The sequence below is a fragment of the Xenopus laevis genome, chromosome 2S, assembly GCF_017654675.1.
Source record: "Xenopus laevis strain J_2021 chromosome 2S, Xenopus_laevis_v10.1, whole genome shotgun sequence".
Lineage (NCBI taxonomy): Eukaryota > Metazoa > Chordata > Amphibia > Anura > Pipidae > Xenopus > Xenopus laevis.
In genome coordinates, this window is record NC_054374.1 from 150,056,219 (window position 1) to 150,083,474 (window position 27,256).

Sequence of the window (27,256 nt, forward strand, 5' to 3'; positions counted from 1 at the left end):
CATAAATAGAAAATTGCCATTTTAAAAAATAAGGGCCGCCCCCTGAGATCGTACGATTCACTGTGCACACATACAAACCACATGTAAGGTCACATGAGCCAATTAACAGACAGAGTTCTGCCTTTTGCTTCCTCACTTCTTCCTGTTACAGTTAGAGTTGTAGTATTTCTGGTCAGGTGATCTCTGAGGCAGCACAGATAGAGTCACGAAATGGTGGTTCAAGGCAAGAGATGTAAAAGGGCAATATTTATGTAAATATATATTCCAGTTTGGTAAGATTCTTTAATATGTCATTCAATTTGATATAAACTATCTGTTGCTTAAGTATTCATTTTGGGGGTATAGTTTTCCTTTAAGGCTCATATCCGTACCATACAACTGCCAACTGTATCTATTGACCTGATAAGCACTTGCCAAAAAAAATCCCATGCACATTTGGCAAACTTACACCTTCTTCTTCTTCAGTAGATTCAGGGGAAAAATTGTGCAGCCAATATTGAGAAGCCACCAAGGGAATTTGTCAAGAAGGACCTGGTAGTAATAATTCTCTTTGAATCTACAGGTTTGTGATTCCTACTTCAAAGGAACTGCTGATAAACTTGTGGGAAGGTTTTGGACATCAACTGTGTTGAGGAGGGGTTTTTTCTTGGCCAAACTTCTATCAGGGCCCCTCCATACTGGTGAAGTCCGCACTCCTAGCCCATTCCATATGGACAGCTCTGTTGAGAGAAGGCCTGGCTGCCCCTAGACACGACGTACTGTAAATATCTTATTTATTGTACATATAGAAATGAGATGTGCTCTGCAGCACTGCATAATTACATCGCCACGTACTGAAAGAACTAAAGCCCAAGAACATACTGTAACTTATTCCATGTATACTGGGGGGTAACTACAGAGCAAGCAGATATAGGGGCCCCATGAGACCCTAATTCATATACAATTTCAATAAATACTGCTAAAATAGTGAAACGTTCAGTCGTTTTCGGGGGGCTGTAGAATAATTTGCTATGGGGCCTAGTAATATCTAGTTACGCCGCTGCACGTATAAAATAGAATAGAGTTAAAAGGTTGAACTTGATGGACGTGTGTCTTTTTTCAACCTAACGTCCTATGTTACTGTGTATAAACACTTAGATTGATATGAGTTTACTATTTATCTTACAGATTTGAAATACATTGAACACAGTGTCTACATATCATTGATGTCTTAACTATGGTGATGGGTAATCCACTACTAATCAGCTCAGCCCTTCAGAGATTCACATAAATACCTTTTGGCAGAGAGAGCTTGCAATCTATTTGTGGCACATTTGTATAAACATTCCTGCCATGGCCAGACTGATGGAAGAACCTTCCTTTCCATAGACCCCTCTTGCCATAAATAAAGAGGAAACTAAACAACTTGTACACTGGCCGCATGATGGGTCTGTTGTAGCCAAGCTGTTCAGTTAACCAGTGGCTTCTCACTTTTATTTAGAGGCAGTTTAAATTTTTCTTTCTCTAAACTGGAGTTGACACTTTCTGACTCCGCGCCCTTCTCCTGCTCCGGGACACACGTGCAGCCCACTGGGATAGTGATATACTCCTCTTCATAGACATAACGGCCCCCGGCACAGGTTGAGGTGCGGCGCAGGATCACAGTGGGCATGTAGACTGGCAAGCTGCGGAAATGAAAGTTCTCTTCTCCGAGGGGTCCCGTCAGGCAGCCCTTGCACAGACAGTATGCCTCTGGAATGTACTTGGGGTATCTTGTGGGATTGTAGGAAATCCTATGGAAATAAAAGAAATACACAAAATTATTCCAGTGGGCAATGTCTGTAGGCCTCAGGCGTCCTTTTAAAGGGAAATTTTTACGCCTGATGATGTCACGCTTTGACTCTGAACGTTTTGACGCATTAGCATCAGAATGTCACTTCGTCCCATGTGGCTCCCCTGGGCACCGCCATCTTGCAGAAGACTTGAAGGAGTAAAGAGCACCAGTGAGTGCTCCTTACACTCTCTATACTGAGTCAGGTTCAGCCTGCACCAATGATGTCACTGGATCTACATGCCCCCACTTGTCTTGCCTGACTTCTTCTCCCAGCAGCTGCTCAGAACAAAAATTAAAAGAAATAGAAATTGGCCCCTGATCACACTGGGCTCCTAGTCTATAGCCTAAACTTGCCTGTACATTAACACAACCTTGACCATTTCTCCCTACTATACCTGCTATCCCACAGTCACACTCCCTTCCCAGAGACTATTATCCACTGTTACTATAGGCACCATCTCTCCCTACTATACCTGCTATCCCATAGTCACACTCCCTTCCCAGAGACTATTATCCCACTGTTACTATAGGCACCATCTCTCCCTACTATACCTGCTATCCCACAGTCACACTCCCTTCCCAGAGACTATTATCCACTGTTACTATAGGTACCATCTCTCCCTACTATACCTGCTATCCCACAGTCACACTCCCTTCCCAGAGACTATTATCCACTGTTACTATAGGCACCATCTCTCCCTACTATACCTGTTGTTATCCCACAGTCACACTCCCTTCCCAGAGACTATTATCCTCACTGTTACTATAGGCACCATCTCTCCCTACTATACCTGCTATCCCACAGTCACACTCCCTTCCCAGAGACTATTATCCACTGTTACTATAGGCACCATCTCTCCCTACTATACCTGCTATCCCAGTCACACTCCCTTCCCAGAGACTATTATCCCACGGTTACTATAGACACCATCTCTCCCTACTATACCTGCTATCCCACAGTCACACTCCTTTCCCAGAGACTATTATCCACTGTTACTATAGGCACCATCTCTCCCTACTATACCTGCTATCCCAGTCACATTCCCTTCCCAGAGACTATTATCCACTGTTACTATAGGCACCATCTCTCCCTACTATACCTGCTATCCCACAGTCACACTCCCTTCCCAGAGACTATTATCCCACTGTTACTATAGGCACCATCTCTCCCTACTATACCTGCTATCCCACAGTCACACTCCCTTCCCAGAGACTATTATCCCACTGTTACTATAGACACCATCTCTCCCTACTATACCTGCTATCCCACAGTCACACTCCCTTCCCAGAGACTATTATCCACTGTTACTATAGACACCATCTCTCCCTACTATACCTGCTATCCCACAGTCACACTCCCTTCCCAGAGACTATTATCCACTGTTACTATAGGCACCATCTCTCCCTACTATACCTGCTATCCCACAGTCACACTCCCTTCCCAGAGACTATTATCCCACTGTTACTATAGGCACCATCTCTCCCTACTATACCTGCTATCCCACAGTCACACTCCCAGGGCCACCATTAGAAATCACGGGGCCCCGTACAACAAAATTTTTGGGGCCCCCTGGGCCCCGCCCACACTGACGACCAAGCTCCGCCCCATATCCCGCCCACATCGCAGTTAAAAGACCACACAGACATCAGCGCTAAAAAAGTAACCCCCCCCCACACAAATTGTAAAAAGCTATTGATGGTCAGGGCCCCCTTATAAAAAAAATTGGGGCCCCAAAAAAAAAAAAATTAAAATTTTTTTTTTTTTTTTTTTTAAAACATTGGTGGCAGGGGCCCCCTTATGAGTTAAAAAAACTTGGGGCCCCAACAAAAAAAAATGTAAAAAAAACTAAAAAATAAACAAACATTGGTGGCAGGGGCCCCCTTATAAGTTAAAAAAAACTTGGGGCCCCAACAAAAAAAAATGTAAAAAAAAACTAAAAAATAAACAAACATTGGTGGCAGGGGCCCCCTTATAAGTTAAAAAAAACTTGGGGCCCCAACAAAAAAAAATGTAAAAAAAAACTAAAAAATAAACAAACATTGGCGGCAGGGGCCCCCTTATAAGTTAAAAACAAATTGGGGCCCCAAAAAAAAAATTTGGAAAAAAAAAATTTTTTGAAAAAAAAAAAACTGGTGGCAGGGGCCCCCTTACAAGTTAAAAAAATTTGGGGCCACCAAAAAGAAAATTAATTTTTTTTTTAAAAAACAAAAACAAAAAAAAACAATGGTGGCAAGGGGCCCCTTACGAGTTAAAAAAAAAATTGGGGCCCCAAAAACAAAAGTTTTAAAAAAAAGATTGGTGGCAGGGGCCTATAGAATATTAAAATAATACATTGGTGGCCAGGGGATTAAAAAAAAAAAAAAACACAAACTGGTGTTCAGTAGAATTGAACTCATGGCTTCAGTACTTCAACTTCGCCTCCTTTCGTGACTTCGGGTCTTTTCACCGCTTCAGGACTTCAATTTCGGCTGTTTTCGTGACTTCGGGTCTTTGCGCTGCTTCAGGACTTCGGCTTCGGCTGTTTTCGTGACTTCGGGTCTTTTCGGCGCTTCGTGACTTCGGCTTTTTCCGTGACTTCGGGTCTTTTCGGCGCATCGGCTTCGGCTTTTCGGCACTTCCGCATTCGGCACTGAAGAGGAATGACGTACGGCTCGGGCGCTCGTAAGGGGGGCCCGGATCTTCAACAAAATGCAGCGCTGCCGGGCCCCCCTTCATGCCCGGGCCCGGTACGCTTGTCCCCCCTGTCCCCCCCTGATGGCGGCCCTGCACACTCCCTTCCCAGAGACTATTATCCCACTGTTACTATAGACACCATCTCTCCCTACTATACCTGCTATCCCACAGTCACACTCCTTTCCCAGAGACTATTATCCACTGTTACTATAGGCACCATCTCTCCCTACTATACCTGCTATCCCACAGTCACACTCCCTTCCCAGAGAATATTATCCCACTGTTACTATAGGCACCATCTCTCCCTACTATACCTGCTATCCCACAGTCACACTCCCTTCCCAGAGACTATTATCCACTGTTACTATAGGCACCATCTCTCCCTACTATACCTGCTATCCCACAGTCACACTCCCTTCCCAGAGACTATTATCCACTGTTACTATAGACACCATCTCTCCCTTACTATACCTGCTATCCCACAGTCACACTCCCTTCCCAGAGACTATTATCCACTGTTACTATAGGCACCATCTCTCCCTACTATACCTGCTATCCCACAGTCACACTCCCTTCCCAGAGACTATTATCCCACTGTTACTATAGACACCATCTCTCCCTACTATACCTGCTATCCCACAGTCACACTCCCTTCCCAGAGACTATTATCCACTGTTACTATAGGCACCATCTCTCCCTACTATACCTGCTATCCCACAGTCACACTCCCTTCCCAGAGACTATTATCCCACTGTTACTATAGACACCATCTCTCCCTACTATACCTGCTATCCCACAGTCACACTCCCTTCCCAGAGACTATTATCCACTGTTACTATAGACACCATCTCTCCCTACTATACCTGCTATCCCACAGTCACACTCCCTTCCCAGAGACTATTATCCCACTGTTACTATAGGCACCATCTCTCCCTACTATACCTGCTATCCCACAGTCACACTCCCTTCCCAGAGACTATTATCCACTGTTACTATAGACACCATCTCTCCCTACTATACCTGCTATCCCACAGTCACACTCCCTTCCCAGAGACTATTATCCACTGTTACTATAGACATCATCTCTCCCTACTATACCTGCTATCCCACAGTCACACTCCTCCCTTCCCAGAGACTATTATCCCACTGTTACTATAGACACCATCTCTCCCTACTATACCTGCTATCCCACAGTCACACTCCCTTCCCAGAGACTATTATCCACTGTTACTATAGGCACCATCTCTCCCCTACTATACCTGCTATCCCACAGTCACACTCCCTTCCCAGAGACTATTATCCCACTGTTACTATAGACACCATCTCTCCCTACTATACCTGCTATCCCACAGTCACACTCCCTTCCCAGAGACTATTATCCACTGTTACTATAGACACCATCTCTCCCTACTATACCTGCTATCCCACAGTCACACTCCCTTCCCAGAGACTATTATCCCACTGTTACTATAGACACCATCTCTCCCTACTATACCTGCTATCCCACAGTCACACTCCCTTCCCAGAGACTATTATCCACTGTTACTATAGACACCATCTCTCCCTACTATACCTGCTATCCCACAGTCACACTCCCTTCCCAGAGAATATTATCCCACTGTTACTATAGGCACCATCTCTCCCTACTATACCTGCTATCCCACAGTCACACTCCCTTCCCAGAGACTATTATCCACTGTTACTATAGACACCATCTCTCCCTACTATACCTGCTATCCCACAGTCACACTCCCTTCCCAGAGACTATTATCCACTGTTACTATAGACATCATCTCTCCCTACTATACCTGCTATCCCACAGTCACACTCCTCCCTTCCCAGAGACTATTATCCCACTGTTACTATAGACACCATCTCTCCCTACTATACCTGCTATCCCACAGTCACACTCCCTTCCCAGAGACTATTATCCACTGTTACTATAGGCACCATCTCTCCCCTACTATACCTGCTATCCCACAGTCACACTCCCTTCCCAGAGACTATTATCCCACTGTTACTATAGACACCATCTCTCCCTACTATACCTGCTATCCCACAGTCACACTCCCTTCCCAGAGACTATTATCCACTGTTACTATAGACACCATCTCTCCCTACTATACCTGCTATCCCACAGTCACACTCCCTTCCCAGAGACTATTATCCACTGTTACTATAGGCACCATCTCTCCCTACTATACCTGCTATCCCACAGTGACACTCCCTTCCCAGAGAATATTATCCCACTGTTACTATAGACACCATCTCTCCCTACTATACCTGCTATCCCACAGTCACACTCCCTTCCCAGAGACTATTATCCACTGTTACTATAGGCACCATCTCTCCCTACTATACCTGCTATCCCACAGTCACACTCCCTTCCCAGAGACTATTATCCACTGTTACTATAGACACCATCTCTCCCTACTATACCTGCTATCCCACAGTGACACTCCCTTCCCAGAGAATATTATCCCACTGTTACTATAGACACCATCTCTCCCTACTATACCTGCTATCCCACAGTCACACTCCCTTCCCAGAGACTATTATCCACTGTTACTATAGGCACCATCTCTCCCTACTATACCTGCTATCCCACAGTCACACTCCCTTCCCAGAGACTATTATCCACTGTTACTATAGACATCATCTCTCCCTACTATACCTGCTATCCCACAGTCACACTCCTCCTTTCCCAGAGATAGGATGGATGCTAGATAATGTCAAAGTTTATGGGACACTCTCCATATGAAGGAACAAATGTCTGTCAGTCCAACGATTACCCATGTTGTATTCCAAAATGAACAAGCTAAATGTTTAGCATTACAATCTTATTTTATCAAACAAGTACAGAAGTAGTAAGGAAGTGCCTGCACATTTACCTATAGGCCCATGGAGATATGCTGTGAATATTAACTGGCAGACGCTGCTTTCCATCGACTGCACCTCCACCTTGGGTGCCAGCGGGACAGCTGATATTCTCTTTATCTAGTGGCTGCAGTTGTAGTGTGTGATGGTAAGCGCTGAGCATACCCGCAGCCAGTCGCCCATACACCAGTTCCAAGTGTTCCTCTGGCCGATCTGCGCAGTTCCTGGGTTTTGGTGGAGGCCGCTTAACTGGTTTGGAACCATCACAGCTTGCAATCAGTATTCCAAATAGTAGCATGAGGGCTGCTTTAAGTATCCACACCTGCAGGACAACATTCATAAAGCATAGTTAAGATATACACTGTTGCCATGCTCAGATAGTATTAATTATTGTATAATCATGTGCTACTACTAGTACATAGTACTATATGGGGTAGGAGGTGGTGTGTAGAGTAATCAGTCTCTGTAAGGCTTTGTGTAACACAATGGTGCTCTATAAATTATGATCAATGTGTATAAGAAACGGATCCGCACACACGCTGATTAATGCAGTCGGGGAATATCCCCTTTTATTCAGCCACCAAACATGCCATGTTTGGTGGCTGAATAAAAGGGGATATTCCCCGACTGCATTAATAATGACTCCAAGAAATAATGATTCTCTTAAGGTTTGCTGTATAGGTACAGGTGTGGAAATACTGTATACCCAGCCAGCATATCATTTAGAAGAGAGCAAGCAAATATTCTGCAGGTTTCTGGAATAAGTACAAGTCGAATGCAGGGCAGACAAGATGGAAGACCATGAGGCATAAGAAGTATAATAAGCAGTATTGCCTTCCCTGGCACCCCTAGACACAATTTTAACTTCTCACAGCAGTTATTTCACTAATTATTTTCTGCATTGATCCTGGCATGTGATGGGTTAATGCACTCTGAATCCAGTTTCTGCATTAATCCTACTGATATGTTCTGCTCTGAATCAGGCCCAGACTGACAACCTGTATGATGCCATAAATAGTCACTATTAATTGGGCTGGTTGGGGTCTTATTGGGCCTCTGTGTACTTAAAATGCCAGGGCTTATTTTGAATCCCAGTCCAGACTTGCTCTGAATCCAATTTTTGCATTGATCCTACTGACATGTCTGGGGTTAATACAATGCTCTGAATACAATTTTGCATTTATCCTACTGGCATGTCTGGGGTTAATACAATGCTCTGCATTGAATTTTGCATTGATCCTACTGGCATGTCTGGGGTTAATACAATGCTCTAAATCTAATTTTGCATTGATCCTACGGGCATGTCTGGGGTTAATACAATGCTCTGAATCCAATTTATGCATAGATCCTACCGGCATGTCTGGGGTTAATGCGATGCTCTGAAACCATTTTCTGCAATGATCTTACTGGCATATCTGGAGTTATGCAATAGGAGTGGCGTGGTAAAGTGGATATGACCAATACCTTGTTGTAGTGGCAAATTTTGGGGAGTAGCCCCAATTTCTTCTTTGACTTTAGGCCCCATGCTGCTCGTCACCATTATCTGAGGTTTTCCTCAGTGGATGAGCACAGCTTCTCTGTCTCCAAGAACTACTTGTAAGGGATTAGCACTGCTTCTCCCCCACCAGACTCAAGTATCTCAACATTGCCCTGTAACCTGTATACACACACACACACGTATATATATATATATATAATATATATATATATATATATATCTTCAGTACAACTGCTCTCTCTCTCTGCAGCCCATGTAGAACATCAACAAAGTGTTTGTCCTTCCCCTCAACATACCATTAAGGTAGCCATAGACTTAAAGATCTGCTCGTTTGGCGAATCTTTCCCCGATATGCCACTAACGGCATGGCTATATCGGGGGTAATTCGAGCGTTCGGCCGTATGGCCGAACGAACGAATTACGATGCGCCAAGCGGCTCCGACGGGTCGGTCGGGTAAAAATCCAACCTTCCCGATCGATATCGTGGCCAGATATCGATCGGGAAGACCCGTCGGAAGCCCCCATACACGGGCAGATAAGCTGTCAAATCAGTCCAAACGACCAATATCGGCAGCTTTATCTGCCCGTGTATGGCCACCCGGTAGCCCCATGTCTACGGTTGCCACCTTTTCCGGAAAAAAATACCGGCCTTCCTATATATTTATCTATTTTCCCTATTAATAACATTGGGATCAACCACCATTTTTACTGGCCAGGTAGTAACATACCGGCCAGGTGGCAACCCTACCCATGTCATGGCTCAGCAGAACCTAAATAAACACAACCCCTCCCCTCTAGCAGCCCCTGAAATGGGTCACTTTTACTTCTCAGCCCCAGTAGCACCGCGTCATTGATTGGCACTGCTTCTATAAGTCAGGAGGCTCCTGAATAATATCTGTGTATTTCCCAGCAGCCTCCAGGAAGGAATTAGCAAATATTATATATCCCGTAAAACTCCCTTGTAATGCACACACTTACACATAACAGTTGTACACTTCCATTATTTGGAAACCCACTATCCAGAAAGCTCCATAGCCTCCGTTATAATAAAATAATCCACATTTTTAAAAATAATTTTTCTCAGTAATAAAAAAAACAGTAGCTTGTACTTGATCCCAACTAAGATATAATTAATCCTTATTGGAAGCAAAATCAGCCTATTGGGTTTATTTAATGTTTACATGGTTTTCTGGGGTAACAGTAAGTTGTAATTTTCCATTCATAACATATTATTATTATTATTATCATCATGCATTCATAAAGCACCAGCATACTCAACAGAGGGGAGTAAAAATCAAACATACAAATGACATAAAATATAATATAAATATATATACTATACTGTATAATAACAGAAGCAAAGAGAAAAAAAACTGGCAAGTAACTTTTCCCACTTTCGACTCAAACATTTCCTACTGGCACATAAATGTCCAACTTGTGGCCCTTCAGCAAACGTCAGGGCTGTAGGTTGGACACTGCAGATTTATATAACTCCCTACTCCCCCCCGAATAGGAGAAAGTAGACCCCCTGCAGTGTCAGGGCCCCCTATTCTCTAACTGCCTCCCCAGCTATGAACAGAAGTTTAAGAACATGACAAGTTACAATGTTCCATAGAGAGTTACGCCTGCTCAATTTTCCTCCCTCCGCAGCAGCAGCAGCACCACCAACACATACAAACAGTTAACTGTCCTTCCCCTGCCTTTAGCCCCCTGCTTTATTAACCCTTGCCCTCGCTGGACACAACTGCATGAACAAGGAGGCTGAAATCCTCTGCACCTAAACTAGAACCCTCTCCCCCCATCTTTGTGGTGCACTCCCCTTTACCTTGCTGTTGCTCTTCATCCTTTTGGTGTGAGCAGTGAGGCAGAGAATGACAGGAGACGGATTACCTGGAAGAGCAGAGGCAGCTGAAAGGGGGGCAGCGGAGCTGGAGCTGGTGGGGTGGGATTTAGGGGAGGGAGAGACAAGCTGGTCAGTATTATATAAAAGCACAGTCAGAAGGGTTTGAGCTTTATGGGAAAGAAGCTGAGAGATACAAGACAGAGAGCCCAACCAACCATGAGATGACAAGTAACAGCTTGGCTTATTAAAGCAGGATGAGAGAATAATTTTGGAGAGGAGATAAAATGAAAGTGAAGGCAGGTGATATTGGTTCCAAATGAGGCAGCAAAGAGGGGCAGAAAAGGTTCTGCTGGAGCTGGCAAGCCCTTGCACTCTCTCACTCCCAGCCCGTGAACTCTCTCACTCCCAGCCCTTGAACTCTCTCACTCCTAGCCCTTGCACTCTCTCACTCCTAGCCCTGCAGTCTCTCACTCCTAGCCCTGCACTCTCTCACTCCCAGCCCTTTTACTCTCTCACTCCCAGCCCTGCACTCTCTCACTTCTAGCCCTTGCACTCTCTCACTCCCAGCCCTTTTACTCTCTCACTCCCAGCCCTTTTACTCTCTCACTTCCAAGCCCTTGCACTCTCTCTCTCCTAGCCCTGCAGTCTCTTACTCCTAGCCCTAGTCTCTCACTCCTAGCCCTGCACTCTCTCACTCCTAGCCCTGCACTCTCTCACTCCTAGCCCTGCACTCTCTCACTCCTAGCCCTGCACTCTCTCACTCCTAGCCCTGCACTCTCTCGCTCCCAGCCCTTGAACGCTCTCGCTCCCAGCCCTTGTACTCTCTCGCTCCTAGGCCTTTTACTCTCTCGCTCCTAGTCCTAGCCCTGCACTCTCTCACTCCTAGCCCTGCAGTCTCTTACTCCTAGCCCTAGTCTCTCACTCCTAGCCCTGCACTCTCTCACTCCTAGCCCTGCACTTTCTCGCTTCTAGCCCTGCACTCTCTCGCTCCCAGCTCTTGAACTCTCTCGCTCCCAGCCCTTGAATGCTCTCGCTCCTAGGCCTTTTACACTCTCGCTCCTAGTCCTAGCCCTGCACTCTCTCGCTCCCAGCCCTTGAACGCTCTCACTCCCAGCCCTTTGCACTCTCTCGCTCCTAGTCCTAGCCCTGCACTCTCTCGCTCCCAACCCCGTGCACTGTCTCGCTCACAGCCCTTGAATGCTCTCGCTCCCAGCCCTTACACTCTCTCACAGGACTACGATTGGATAGAAGTCCCGGCAACCTGGCCCCAAACTATAAGAATAATTCTACACACGCACACTGGGAGGGTTACTTGGATGGTGTCTTCAGGGAATCACTTTGGTTTATTTATATGAAATTTGCAGCAGCATAAACTGTTAGAAGTTCCAGTTCCAGCCAGAGGGAGAGCGGCCTGTTCCCTGTGATGTGGGAATTAGGAGCACAACATATACAATATATACAATATATACAACATATACAATATATACAATATATACAATATATACAATATATACAACATATACAATATATATACAACATATACACAATGTCTCATTCACACACAATGGGTTTAGGGACGCACCGACTCAGCTGACTCCCATCCTGGATTTTGTGCGTATTTAAGATTAAACACAACTGACTTAGAAAGATGCAAGTTGTCAGTTTGCTAAATGGAGGCCCCTCGTAATGGTCCCTGTGGGGTATTTACAAGCAGAAGGAAACACATGGGAGCAGTTGCAGCCAAGAGCAAAGTATAATTTAGATGCCATTCATTGGTAGCAATAGAGCAGGATAAAACTGCTGCCAATTTGGCCTGACCGAATAAATTCCTTTTGCAAAATGCTCAAGCCACTGATTGTACAAATGTTACTGAAAGCGGATGTTTCCCATGTTAAAGGGCATGTAACGGCAAAAAAAATAAAATCCCATTTTTTACTTTCTTTAATGAAAAAGAAACCTATCTCCAATATACTTTAAATAAAAAATGTGTACCGTTTTTATAAGAAACCTGACTGTATGCAGTGAAATTCTCCCTTCATTTACTGCTGTGGATAGGAATTGTCAGATGGTCCCTAACTGCTGAGCAGGGAAACAATCATACTTATGAACAGCAGGGGGAGCCCCCGCCTTACTTCCCAGCCATGCAGAACTCAAGCAGCTTTGTTTATGACGAACCCTAAGCAGCCCAAACCACACTGAGCATGTGCACAGTCTTAGTCTTGCAAAGATGTTTAACAAAGTTACAAGATGGTGACCCCCTGTAGCCAACTTTGAAAGCATAAATTATTTGTTTGATTAGGATTGTGGTGCAGTAAGTTCATGTTTATGTTTAGTATACAAAATACAGCATTTCTAGCCTTATTCTATTTCAGACTTTACATGCCCTTTAACCAAACAATTCACAAGCTCGGGGTCGCCAAATGAGTGGATCTTTCCCGATATGCTCACCAACGGCAGGGCGATAACGGGTTAATACGAAGTCGGCCCTATGGCTGAATGATCGGATTACAACAAAGAGAATGGGTTAATAAGAAAGCTCCTCCTCCCCAGCCGCTCTCTTACTGGCGAGGAAGGGGATGAAAACCGGGGAGGGACGTGGGCGGGGCAGGAAGTGAGCGGGAGGAAAGGGATAGGAGTGTGCCAGACCCCTCTAACTATGCGACTGAAACTAGCCGTTGCCAGAAAAATCAAACCTCCCAGATCAATATTTTTGGTCTAATATCGATCGGGAGACCCGTAGGAAGCCTCGAAACATTGGCAGATAAACTGCAGAATCAGTCTAAAGGATAAATATTGGCAGATTTAATCTGCTCGTGTATGGCCACCATTAGGCTCATGAGAAGCCACCGTGATGAAGTGGAATCTGTTTTGCCATGGAAGCCAGGGGCTGCTGTTATTGGTACAGGTATGGGATCCGTTATCCAAAAAGTTCTGAATTATGGAAAGGCCATCTTCCATAGACTTCATTTTATCCAAATAATACAGATTTTTGAAAATGATTTCCTTTTTCTCTGTAATAATAAAACAGTAGCTTGTACTTGATTCCAGCTAAGATATAATTAATCCTTATTGGACTGACTAATTTGTAGCACAGAAAATAAAACAGATCTTGATGCAGCTGAAGACTTAAGAGAAACTCTAGAGCAGCACCTGGGAGTTCTTCACCAAAACATCAGCTCGTGGAATGGTCACATGCTTCCAACTAGGGATGCACCAAAATCCAGGATTCGGTTCGGCCTTTTGCAGCAGGATTTGGATTCGGCCGAATCCTTCTGCCCGGCCGAACCGAATCCTAATTTGCATATGCAAATTAGGGGCGGGGAGGGAAATCACACGACTGTCACAAAACAAGGAAGTAAAAAATGTTTTCCTCTTCTCACCCCCAATTTGCATATGCAAATTAGGATTCGGTATTGGGCGGAATCTTTCGAGAAGGATTCGGGGGTCCGGTGCATCCCTACCAACCAGGCTCCATTCTCTCTCTGAATTGATACGGTTTGAGCACAAAAGAAAAGCATATTTTAAAGGGTGGTTCACCTTTCAGCTACGTTTGAGTATGTTATAAAATGGGCAAGTCTAAGCAACTTTTCAATTGGCTGTCATTATTTATTCTTTATTGTTTTGAAACAAATTGCTTTCTTCTTCTGACTCTTTCCAGATTTCAAATGGGGTCACCGACCCCATCTAAAAACACATGCTCTTGTTGCTACTTTTTATTACTCATCATTCTAGTCACACCCTCTCCTATTTATATTCCAGTCTCTTATTCAAATCAAAGCATGGTTGCTAGGGTAATATGGACCCTAGCAAAGAATTCAAATTTGGAAATTTATCATGTACTGTCTCTTTAAAAATTCAACTTCGACCATTCGCCATCTAAAACCTGACGAATTGCTGTTTTCGCCTATGGGGGGCCTCCTAGAATCCATTATGAGTCAATTGGTGGACTTTTAGAAAAAAACTTTGAATCGAATACGATGTTACTTTGTTTCGTACGATCCGAATGAAAACGCCCTATTTACCCAAAAAAAATGATTTTTTTTTTAATTAATTTCATTTGGTCTTTTTGGTCAAAGTTTTTTTTTTATTCTAAATTCGACCCTTGACAAATGTGCCCCTTAGAGGCACATTTATCAAAGGTCGAATTTCGAATTCATACGAGTTTTTAAAAACTCCACAACTCCCATAAATTCTAAATTCGACCAGTCTAAATTTATTAAAAAAAAAAAAATATATAGAGTTTTTCAAACTCGGATGAATTAAATTGACCCGAAACTCAAATTTGAAATTCCAGTTTTTTCTCCGAAAAAAACCTCGAATCTCAGGAAGGCTACAAACAAATCAAAATTGATCCCTGGACGGCTCCCATTGACTTAAACAGCAATTCGGCAGGTTTTAGGTGGCGAATAGTGATGGGCGAATTTGCGCCGTTTCGATTCGCCGAAAAATTCGCAAATTTTTTCGGCGAATTTTCGCGGGCGTTTTGCGAATTTATTCGCCTACCACGAATCGCGCAAATTCGCCCATCACTAGTGGCGAATAGTCAAATTCGAGTTCTTAAAAGGCCAGAGTATGATAAATCTCAAATCGATAAAAACTCGAATTGAATTTGAATAACTTCCTAGTTGAATTTGACAGTTTTGACCATTAACAATTTGAATTTTGAATACGACTCTTAATAAATCTGCCCTTTAGTCACAGCCACATACAGTTCCAAGCCGTTACTCACTGCCGGGTGATCACACGTATAGAGTGGATTTTGGCGGCTGTTCCCATCTGGTGCTACAGATTGACTTGTGTGGCCCAGACCTACACAGGAAAACATGTTTCATATCAAGGAAGGGCTGTGGTGAATATTAGTGGCATTTCAGAGGATTAATAGATGGGGCAGAGCCAAGTCTCTAAGTGTTTCCATTGCAGTTACAATCATGTGTAAGGCGTTACATGGCCGCTTGCTGGAAACAGGCAGTTTAATGAGTGACAAGCTGGAGCTATGGAAACAGGTGAAAAAACTAAATTCTTCTTGGACTAATTACGCTCTTCTACATTGCATTTTACTGGCAGGGAAGCCTGTTAAGCGTATCCAGTAAGCAATACATTATTCTAATAGAAATGTCCCATGCATTATAAACCTGTCCAGCTGTTGTTGAACTACAATTCACTGTATCCTCTGGCTCAAGAGCTGAACTTTCACATGGAATGTTGATATTTAAGGATTTAGGGCAGGGGCACACGGGCAGATTTGGGGAGATTTTGTTGCCTGGTGACTAATTGCCTCTTCTGCGGGGCGACAATCTTCCCAACTGCCTTCCGACCTGCTATAATGAGAAACTTCGGGCGACTTCAGAAATCCAAGTGCAGCGAGTGCATTGCACAGGCAATTGTTGCCCCGCAGAAGAGACGATTAGTCACCAGGCGACAAAATCCCCCCGAATCTGCCCGTACGCCCCTGCCGGTTGCTGCATCCCTGATGTTGTTTTTCTTTTGGTCAATTTGGGGCCCAGCTTGCTGTCTCGCTTTAGGAGACCACTTGCCCTTTTAAGCTGCCTTGTATAAAGCTACAGACAAATAGGGCTCCTGGATACCACATTTATCAAGGGTTGAAGTGAAAAATCGAATTTCCCATTTTCAAGTTTTTTTTATGGCCAAAACTGTCAAATTCAACTAGGGAATTGTTAAAATTCAATTCGAGTTTTTTTTGTAAAAATTCGAATTCGATTTTCTAGATTTATCGTACACTGGCTCTTTAAGAACTCAAAATCGAATATTTGCCACCTAAAACCTGCCTAATTGCTGTTTTGGTCAATGGAAGACGTCCTGGGATCAATTTGGAGTTGTTTGCAGCCTTCCTCACATTCGAGTTTTTTCTCCAGAAATCAAATCTAATTTGATTCAAGTTTTCGGGTCAATCCTATTCATCCACGTTATGGAAATTCGATTTTTCAAATAAATTCCGATAGGTTGAGTTACGAGTTCATGGGAGTTTATGACAGTTTTTAAAAATTCGACCTTTGATAAATGTGCCTCTAAATGATTCAGCATCGCGACTGGATCCCATGCAAACATGGACCTCACCATCACACTTGCAGCAATCAATTGTTGTCCAAAAATTGGGATAAACCCCTACCTACAACCCCAGGTTCCCTCTGAAGGCCTCCCCCTCTCCAGAACTGCACAACCAATTGGGAGTCGCAGAACGGAATTTATCGATGTACCTAACTATAAGGTGTAGAGTACCGAAGAGGGGTTGGAAGATGCCACTTTCTACATTTTTAGGCAGGTACAGGTATGGGACCTGTTATCCAGAATGCTCAGGACCTGGGGTTTTCCGGATAATGGATATTTCTGTAATTTGGATCTTCATACCTTAAGTCTACTAGAAAATCATGTAAATATTAAATAAACCCAATAGGCTGGTTTTGCTTCCAATAAGGATTAATTATATCTTAGTTGGGATCAAGTACAAGCTACTGTTTTATTATTACAGAAAAGAAGGAAACCATTTTTTAAAATTTGGATTATTTAACTATAATGGAGTCTATGGGAGATGGTCTTTCCGTAATTTTGAGCTTTCTGGATAACGGGTTTCCGGATAACGGATCCCATACCTGTACGTCGTTTTGCAAATCCCAGTTGGTGCCATTCAGAAGGGGCCCTGTGATTGTAGGTAGGTTTTCCTTCCTTCCCATAAAAAAATTCCCAAGCACTCTAGGCACTTTCCAGCCAAGGAATCATGACATAATAATTGACAAACCAAAGATTTTAACGTTTATTTAAAACTGTGCCTTATATACAATATCTTCAATTCTATTGTGACAAACATAAAAGTAAAAAAAAATAAAATAAACCCAGAAGTAGATTGAATAGAATAAATGACTAATCTGTGAATGATCATTCTGGGAGCAGGTCTTCTCCTAACTCTTCATCTGCAAATTCTTCTTCTTCCGCCCTCCTCTTTGCTGATGTTTTAGGCCTTTCCATTTGTGGACCTAGAGGATCCACGTACGATGCATCTAAAATGGGAAAATAAGTTGGACGTCTGATGGTCACACTGGGAAACACACAGAGCAGAAATGATGATGATGATAATGACAAGGCGCTGGTTTGTGGCATTTGCAAAGGAAGGACTTTGCCCCTTCTGATCCCAGACAGCTTCAGATTTTAAAGGGATTCGGTCATGATTTTTATGATGTCGTTTTTATTTCTATATTACACTGCAACTAATTCACTCTATAATATATAAACTTTATTTCTGAACCAACAAGTGTATTTTTTTAGTTGTAACATTGGTGTGTAGGTGCATCTCAGGTCATTTTGCCTGGTCATGTGCTTTCAGAAAGAGCCAGCACTTTAGGATGGAACTGCTTTCTGGCAGGCTGTTGTTTCTCCTACTCAATGTAACTGAATCAGTCTCAGTGGGACCTGGATTTTACTATTGAGTGTTGTTCTTAGATCTACCAGGCAGCTGTTATCTTGTGTTAGGGAGCTGCTATCTGTTTACCTTCCCATTGTTCTGTTGTTAGGCTGCTGCGGGGGAAAGGGAGGGGTGATATCACTCCAACTTGCAGTACAGCAGTAAAGAGTGATTGAAGTTTATAAGAGCACAAGTCACGTGACTGGGGGCAGCTGGGAAACTGACAATATGTCTAGCCCCACCCCAGATTTCAAAATGAAATATATATTTGCTCTTTTGAAAAATGGATTTCAGTGGAGCAGCACTATTAACTGATGAGTTTTGAAAAATATATTTTTTTCCCACAACAGTATCCCTTTAAGTCCCTCTATGGATTAACAAGACGTTAGGTAGGATTCAGTGGACGTGTGCCTTTTTGCAAACACAACTTATATGTAACTGTGTAAAAGATATTCACAGCCACAAGGCCAAATGCACCAAACACACTATTGCATTTCCAGCAATGGAAAGTACAGACCTTTAAATCAGCTGGAGGGACATAGACTAAAAACAAACATGGTACAGATATTGAATATCCACAAACCTGTTATCCACGAAGCTTTAAAATACAGCAATGTACAAAAAAGTGGACACCAATGAGAAACAAGGACTTTATAGCACCTAGCAGTGACATCACTCTTACTCACCATGTAAGCGTGTTTGTAATTGGCTCCCGCTACAGAAAGCAGGCAGATACTGCAGGCTATGGGGTATATTTATCAAAGAGTGAAGTTAGAGGTCACTACAGTCCCCTAGAGTGAAATTCTGTCATTTTGATAGGCGTATTTATCAAAGGATGAACTTTCACCTATTGATAAATACTCTTTTAAAAACCCCATAGAAATGAATGGAGAGTGGCAGGAGTTTCACTCCAGAGGACTGTGGCGACCTCTAACTTCACTCTTTGATAAATATACCCAGTACCATAACGGCTGCACATCCCGGCTGCATGTCCCACACCAGGGCCCCCCCCCCTCCGCACGCCCGGAACTCCGTAGAAGACAGTGGCGCCTGAGTTGCCCGGGGGCCCTGAGCGGGTGCTTAATTTCCCTTTAAACAAACTCTTCAGTTTTGACTGTACATATTATCCTGTACTTATAAAAACTGGATTGTTAGTTTAGTTCATTCTAACATTAAAATGTTTTTTTAGCAACCTTTCGGCATGATGCTCCATATTATGAGAAGACCGCTTATCCAGAACCCTCCTACACACATTCTGCATATGAATAAATAAGTGAATTATCTATCTTTAAAGGACAAGGAAAGTTAAACTAAAGAAGTAGCTAGAAATGTTGTACATTATGTTTTGGCTTCTGTACCAGCCCAAGGCAACCACAGCCCTTTAGCAGTAAAGATCTGTGTCTCCAAAGATGCCCCAGTAGCTCCCCATCTTCTTTTCTGCTGATTCACTGCACATGCTCTGTGCTGCTGTCACTTACTGAGCTTAGGGACCCACTCACAATATACAGTACACATAGAATAGAAATGTCACAATATAAGGCTGATTAGTAATTAATACAGATAATAACTACATGGCAGCACAGAAACCAGTGCAACTAGTATCAGAATTTAATAATCAGCCCTGTAGCATCAGCTTATATTACAGACAAACTTCATTTTCTGCTGGATAATTAGTGACGAGCCCTAAGCTTAGCTTCTCAACAGCCAATCAGAGCCCACTGAGCATGTGAGTGTCACAGACACTTTCCAAGATGGTGACCCCCTGTGACAAGTTTGAAGTCCTGGATCATTGCTGCTATTGACAAGCTGAAACGTCAGGTTGGTGCAATAAATTCAGTATATAAAATATGGCATTTTTAGCCATATTCATTGTTAGGGTTTTGTTCTCCTTTAAGTGAAATTTGAGTAATTACAGAGTGTGGTTTTGCAATTCTATATACATGACACAGGCAGCTGAATGTGTGTATGATGAGAGTGTGAGCCACAATCACTTCCACAGCCCAACTTTATCTCTAGGGGCTAAAGGAAATCCATACCTATCTCTTTAGAGCTGCTGACTTCATATGGGTCGTTTGATCCAGGTAGAGTTCTTAGTTTGGCACTGAGACGTTCTCCTTTAGCACTGGTCCCACTGCTCTGGCCGCTGTCTAGAAACAATATTGAGAATAAACAAATGTAAATATTAGGCATAAGAACACTGACTGTTTCACTAACATATTCTATCACACACTTCTACATCATTTAAAGGGGGGTTTCACCTTACAAACACTTTTTTAGTTGAGTTATTAGTTCACCATAAAGAAAAGACTTTTTAAAAATGTTTTTCAAAATTAAATTTTAGGGGCAGATTTATCAAAGGTCGAATGTTGAGTTGTTTCTTTTAATTTGAATGAACTCGAATGAGCTCGAAATTCAAATAGTATATTATTTAAGTAAAAACTCTAATATCTAAAACTCTAACTAATATTACCGAATTCGACTAGAATTTGACTAAAGTCAGGACAGCTATTAATATCTGGACTCTGCTATTGACTTCTACATAAACTCGGCAGGTTTTAGGGGACAAATAGTCAAATTTGAATTGTTCCCAGAGTCTAGATATGATAAATCTCGAATTCAAATTATTCCCAACTCAAAATTGGGAGTTTTAATCAAAAATCCAACTCGAAAATTTTAATTTCCAATTTGAACCTTAATAAATCTGTCCGAATTTATCTCAATATTTTCTGCTACAAACTCCGATCAAATCCACTCGGATTTTTTACACTTATTTATTGTTACATTTTCACGAAAATTTGGTTTGCTTAGATTTTCACGATTTTTTGGACTTTTCACCCAAAAACTCCGACTTCTCCCATTGAGTTATATGCAACCTCGACAGGTCTGAGAAGCCGGAATTTCTGATTCTGACTTTTCCATCCTCAGGGTTTAATAAATTCCAAAAAATTCGTTTTTTCATGATTTTTGCATTCCGAGTTTAGTAAATAACCTGCTTAATGTTCGTGTCTCTGGTCTCTCAGTCTGGCAGCTCAGTGATCCAGGTGCAGATTCTGAACTGTTACAATTTGCTAATTAGTTGATACATTTCTCAGCAGTATCTGTGGGATATCAGCAACTATTGTATCAATTCTAACAGCTGCCTTTAATGAAACCAGAGATTCTGCTCAGCAGGGACAAAGATAAGAAATGTATCAATTAAATGTATCAATTTAGAACAGTTAAAAAGTCAGCGACCCCCCCCCTTCCCAGAGCAGCTTAGAAGGTGAAAAGGTGAAGCTTTGCATTTTTAATATTAGAAATCAGTCACAAATAGAAAATAGAAAGTAATTGGAAAACGGCTTTATTTCAGGTGAACTGTCTGAAATCAACTTAACTGAAAAAAGTGTTAACTCCATTTAATTTCTTTTGAACGTTTAGGGGCACATTTACATAAGGTCGAATATCGAGGGTTAATTAACCCTCGATATTCGACCGTCGAAGTAAAATCCTTTGACTTCGAATATCGAAGTCGATGGATTTACTGCTATTCCTACGATCGAACGATCGAAGGAATAATCGTTAGAACGAACGATGAAATCCTTCGAATCGAATGATTCAAAGGATTTTAATCCATTGATCGAAGGATATTCCTTCGATCAGGAAATTGTTAGGAAGCCTATGGGGACCTTCCCCATAGGCTAACATTGGCCTCGGTAGGTTTTAGGTGGCGAACTAGGGGGTCGAAGAATTTTTTAAAGAGACAGTACTATCGAATGGTCGAACGATTTTTAGTTCGAATCGTTCGATTCGAAGTCGAAGGTCGAAGTAGCCCATTGGATGGTCGAAGTAGCCCATTGGATGGTCGAAGTAGCCATATTCGACCATTCGAAATTCAAACTTTTTTTCCTCTATTCCTTCACTCGAACTAAGTAAATGGGCCCCTGTTTAATATCGTATAAAAATGGAATATCTTTTATAAAAGAGAAACTATGTGTATCTTTCTTGGAACCAACATTACCAGTGCAGGACCTACTTTAAGAGAAATAATCCAATCGCCAACTACTGCTGCAGTGGCCAGAATGTAGTGTAGCCTTAATGACATGCAGCTAAGTGATAACACTACAAAGAATCTTAGCTATGACTTTTATACCAGCTCAGGCCACTGCAAGTCTCCTATGCAAATAACATCAAACCAGCTTTGTGCAACGTTAACCAATGACATCAGCAATGTGTGTGATCTCCTGTAACACCGGGGGGCTTGTATACAGGGTGCCTGTTCCTGGCCACCTGAATCATGTAATGAAGTAGAATTTGGATCATGTAGTTGTCATGGAGGAATAATTTAAGCAAAGGAGGCTCATGTTGTAAGCCAGTGGAACCCATATCTATCAGCACCAGTCCATAGTTTGCACGTTGTATTGTTGCTTAAAATAACAGTTCAGTGTAAAAATAAAAACTGGGTCAATAGATAGGCTAAAAATGTTTCTAATATAGTTAGTTAGACAAAAATGTAATGTATAAAGGCTGGAGTGACTGGATGTGTAACATAATAGCCAGAACACTACTTCCTGCTTTTCAGCTCACTAACTCTGAGTTAGTCAGTGATTATAAGGGAGGCCACATGGGACATAACTGTTCAGTGAGTTTGCAATTGATCCTCAGCATTCAGCTCCGATTCAAAAACACTGCACTGATTGGTTACTGCCTGGTAAATCAGTGGAAACCAGGAAAGCAGAAAAGCAGGAAGTTATTATGTTAGACATCCAGTCACTCCAGCCTTTATACATTACATTTTTGGCTAACTAACTATATTAGAAACATTTTTTATTTAGCACAGCCTATTTACCCAGTTTTTATTTTTACACAGATTCTTTTAAATCTACACCATTGCAGAGTTTTTTTCAGTATAATGATAGATGAAACATTAGTAGAAGGGGTGTGTTGTTTCTGCAACAGATTATTAGTAATGGACGACATTCCATCATTTTTTGTACTTATATTTCTTGCAATAACTGAAGGGTTAATAAAGAGGGACTAGCCTGCAAGCCCTGGCTGCTGATGTAATAATTACTTTCATGTGTTGGGCAGTGAGGAATACTCGGCATTCTCTCCTTCTGATGCAATGATCCTGAGCTTCAACAAATTATTTTGCTTATCTGATAAATTGTGCCTTTGTTAGAACCTGGATTCTAACCTATCACCCCATGTCTGATCTACACAGAGGGTTCTACCAAAATCAGATCCTGGCTTCACCTAGGTAGTCCTCTTAAAGGAGTGGTTCACCTTCAATTTAACTTTTAGGGGCAGATTTATCAAGGGTCAAATTTCGAAGTCGAAAAAACTTTGAAATTCGTCCGTCGAATAGAATCCTCCGACATTCGAATTCGGAGGATTTTATACATCATACGATCGTACTTCGAAACAAATGATTCATACGATTTTCCCAAAAAATCCTTCGAATCCTTAAAAAAACTTAGCAAAACACACAGGAGGTCCCCCATAGGCTAAACAGCAATTCGGCAGGTTTAAGTTGGCGAAATACGGAAGTCAAAGTTTTTTGAAAGAGACAGTACTTCGATTATTGAGTGGTCGAACGATTTTTACTTCGGATCAAAGTCGAAGTAAATTTGAAGTCTTAGTATTCTATTCGATGGTCGAAGTATCCAAAAAATTACTTTGAATTTCGAATTTTTTTACTTCGAAAATTCGCTCGAATTCACTTCGACCCTTCTTAAATCTGCCCCTTAGTATGTTATAGGATGGCTAATTCTAAGCAACTTTTCAATTGGTCTTCATTATTTATTTATTTTTATAGTTTTTTTATTTACAAACTGCAAAACAGTTATAGGTGTGGTACAGTAATCCAAGGGATAGCCAGCAAGCGAGTTTGTAATATTGCAACCCCCAACATCTATCTACCAGAACATGCTTATTAGTTAAATTTTTGCTGCTGCCATACCTTTTGTATCATGTACTAATCTACAGTTCCCAATTCATTGGTGCTACAAAAAATGAAAACTCAATGGTATGGAATGGTTGGAAATCGTTTATCGAGAAAGCTCTGAATTATGGGAAGGCCATTTCCCACACAGTCCATTTTAAGCAGAGAGAGAGAGAGAGAGAGAGGGGACCTTAGATTGTAAGCGCCACTTCACGGGAAATTGATGTAAATATATATATATATATATATATATATATATATATATATATATATATATATATATATATATATATATATATATATATATATATATATATATATATATATATATATATATATATACACACACATGCGAAGGCTCGGGCACACACTGCAAGTACGAGTACCTGGGTGCTGAACAGAAAAATTGTATATCCACTCAAATATGCTGACGCACACCAGGATTTTTCTTCAAGTGATTTATTTTATCGACGTTTCGATCCCCAGGGGGATCTTTATCAAGATAACAACACACTCAAATGTGAGAGATTATAAAGACAGGACAGGACAATCTGGAAAAGAAAGTGCATGGTGCCATAAATACATATTGTTTTATACATAAAACGTGTAAAAGATAGTTTAAAATGTATTACAAATAACTTTAAAACACCTCTTAAAAACATATATTAAATCACCATTTAAAAACATTATAATAACAAAATTTCTGTTTGCATATAGATATCTTCCACTTTTTTGATTCAATTCTCTTTAAAGTAACAGTAAACCAATCCCTTTCCATATATAGCGCGTTAAAGGAAGAGATTATATGAACAATATTCGTTCAGGCCATTGGGAGCAACCGCATTTTTAGGTAATGTTGTGGTAAGGGTAAGTCTGATGCACCAGTCTCAAATGCCCGTTTTATAGACAGATGCGCAGGGTGTACCACCTGTAGGTCTATGACAACAGGTATGTCCTTTAGGCATCCCCATACGGGAAAAGAAATACAAATCAAGCACCGCATTTCCTGTACCTCAACACACGTTATCTATATGATAACGTGTCCCTGCGGTCTATCATACGTGGGAAAAACACAGAATACGCTGCGTGAACGTATGGGTAACCATAGGTCTTCTATAAAACGGGCATTTGAGACTGGTGCATCAGACTTACCCTTACCACAACATTACCTAAAAATGGGACATAGATTACCCACGCTTAGATTTATGGGCATAGATATGGTCCCTGAACCAAACAGGGGAGGGAACTGGAACCGCCTGTTGTCACAAAGGGAGATTTTTTGGATTAAGACACTAAATACGGTTGCTCCCAATGGCCTGAACGAATATTGTTCATATAATCTCTTCCTTTAACGCGCTATATATGGAAAGGGATTGGTTTACTGTTACTTTAAAAAGAATTGAATCAAAAAAGTGGAAGATATCTATATGCAAACAGAAATTTTGTTATTATAATGTTTTTAAATGGTGATTTGATACTATGTTTTTAAGAGGTGTTTTAAAGTTATTTGTAATACATTTTAAACTATCTTTTACACGTTTTATGTATAAAACAATATGTATTTATGGCACCATGCACTTTCTTTTCCAGATTGTCCTGTACAACTGACCATTTACCTCAAAAGGTTCACGAGGGGTTAACCATCTTAATTGAATATGTGGGAGGTGTTTTGGTGTTGGGTCACTGATGGTGAGTCTTTATAATCTCTCACATTTGAGTGTGTTGTTATCTTGATAAAGATCCCCCTGGGGATCGAAACGTCGATAAAATAAAATAAATCACTTGAAGAAAAATCCTGGTGTGTGTCAGCATATTTGAGTGAGTATATATATATATCTATATATATATATATATATCTATATATATATATATATATATATATATATAAAATCTCTGTAAAGGACTGATATATAAATAAAGAATAATAAAATAAGAATAAAGATGATATCTTTGGCTGCCTGCAGCAATACTTACCACTGCTAGCACTCCCTTCTCTTCCATCCCTTCGACTCCGGGAGCTGCCAGATTTTTCACGCTGTAAGATGAGGGGAAATATTATATATATTCATATCCATAGGAAAAATTCAAGGCCAATAATCTTCCTAGACAAGGTGGAGTTACAGATGAGTTTAAAAGGAAGTGAGATTATGGACAGAGCCACCACTGTTAGGTGAAACTAACATTTATTTGCAGTTCACACAGGAAGTAAAATGTGACTTGCATTTGTATGCTTGATATTGACAAAATATACTCCTCTCCATCACAAACCAGGAAGCCCTCCAGTTAAATGGGAACTATCGCAAAAATGAAAATGTAATATAAGCTTCATCATACTGAAATAAGAAACATTCTAAATATAAGCAATTAAATATTCTGCATTGTTTCTGAAATAATCAAATTTATCTTCACTATTCCTCTCTCAGCATCTGTTTCTCTTCATTCTGTCTTCATTCAGCAGTTGGGTGTCAGATATTCATTGACAGTTAGATCCAATATATCTTATATGGGGGCTTATTTTGCCTAGAAGATGTATTAGTTGGGATCAAGTACAAGCAACTGTTTTATTATTACAGAGAAAAAGGAAATTATTTAAAAAAATTTCGATTATTAATATATAAATGTAGTGTATGGGAGGTGGCCTTTCTGTACCCGGTTCCATACCTGGATCACACCTCCATTGTCAATAGACCCCTCCCCCTTTTCACATCTGAAGAAGATTATCATAAAACACACAAGGAAGGCTGGACATCCCTGTGATGATGGGGGTGAAGGATATACACCCGTATAAGCCGAGTTTTTCAGCATCCAAAATGTGCTGAAAAAGTCTACCTCGGTTTATACTCCGGTCGGTGGAACCCGACCAGAGTAGCTGAGATTGCAGTCACTTTTAATCATTCCTATACCAACAGTACACTTGGGGAGAGACTGCAATATCCCACAATGCCCTCTGTTGGTTATATGAAAGAATAACAGTGCGCCCTCTGTTGGTTATATGAAAGAATAACAGTGCGCCCTCTGTTGGTTATATGAAAGAATAACAGTGACTGCAATATCACACAGCGCCCTCTGTTGGTTATATGAAAGAATAACAGTACGCCCTCTGTTGGTTATATGAAAGAATAACAGTGACTGCAATATCACACAGCACCCTCTGTTGGTTGTATGAAAGAATAACAGTGCGCCCTCTGTTGGTTATATGAAAGATTAACAGTGACTG

General features: G+C 41.5%; 2 protein-coding genes across 3 annotated transcripts in view; both read right to left on the reverse strand.

Moving 5' to 3' along the window:
- Positions 1 to 759: 759 nt before the first annotated feature.
- On the reverse strand, positions 760 to 11,223 carry il17d.S (interleukin 17D S homeolog). The gene is made up of 3 exons (XM_018250290.2): positions 10,688 to 11,223; positions 7,379 to 7,686; positions 760 to 1,772 (listed from the first exon to the last, which is right to left on the reverse strand). Exons 1-3 carry the CDS (start codon positions 10,703 to 10,705, stop codon positions 1,448 to 1,450), a joined length of 651 nt encoding a protein of 216 aa, XP_018105779.1. The 5' UTR covers positions 10,706 to 11,223; the 3' UTR covers positions 760 to 1,447.
- Positions 11,224 to 17,461: 6,238 nt separating this feature from the next.
- ift88.S (intraflagellar transport 88 S homeolog) overlaps positions 17,462 to 27,256 on the reverse strand; it is a 46,552-nt gene continuing 36,757 nt past the window's right edge. For both annotated transcript variants that reach the window (XM_018250291.2, XM_018250292.2), the window contains exons 24-26: positions 26,014 to 26,074; positions 20,156 to 20,266; positions 17,462 to 17,718 (exon numbers count right to left, since the gene is read on the reverse strand). In XM_018250291.2, coding sequence (XP_018105780.1) covers positions 17,597 to 17,718; positions 20,156 to 20,266; positions 26,014 to 26,074 — 294 coding nt within the window. In that variant the 3' untranslated portion in view covers positions 17,462 to 17,596. The remainder of the gene's footprint in view (positions 17,719 to 20,155; positions 20,267 to 26,013; positions 26,075 to 27,256) is intronic.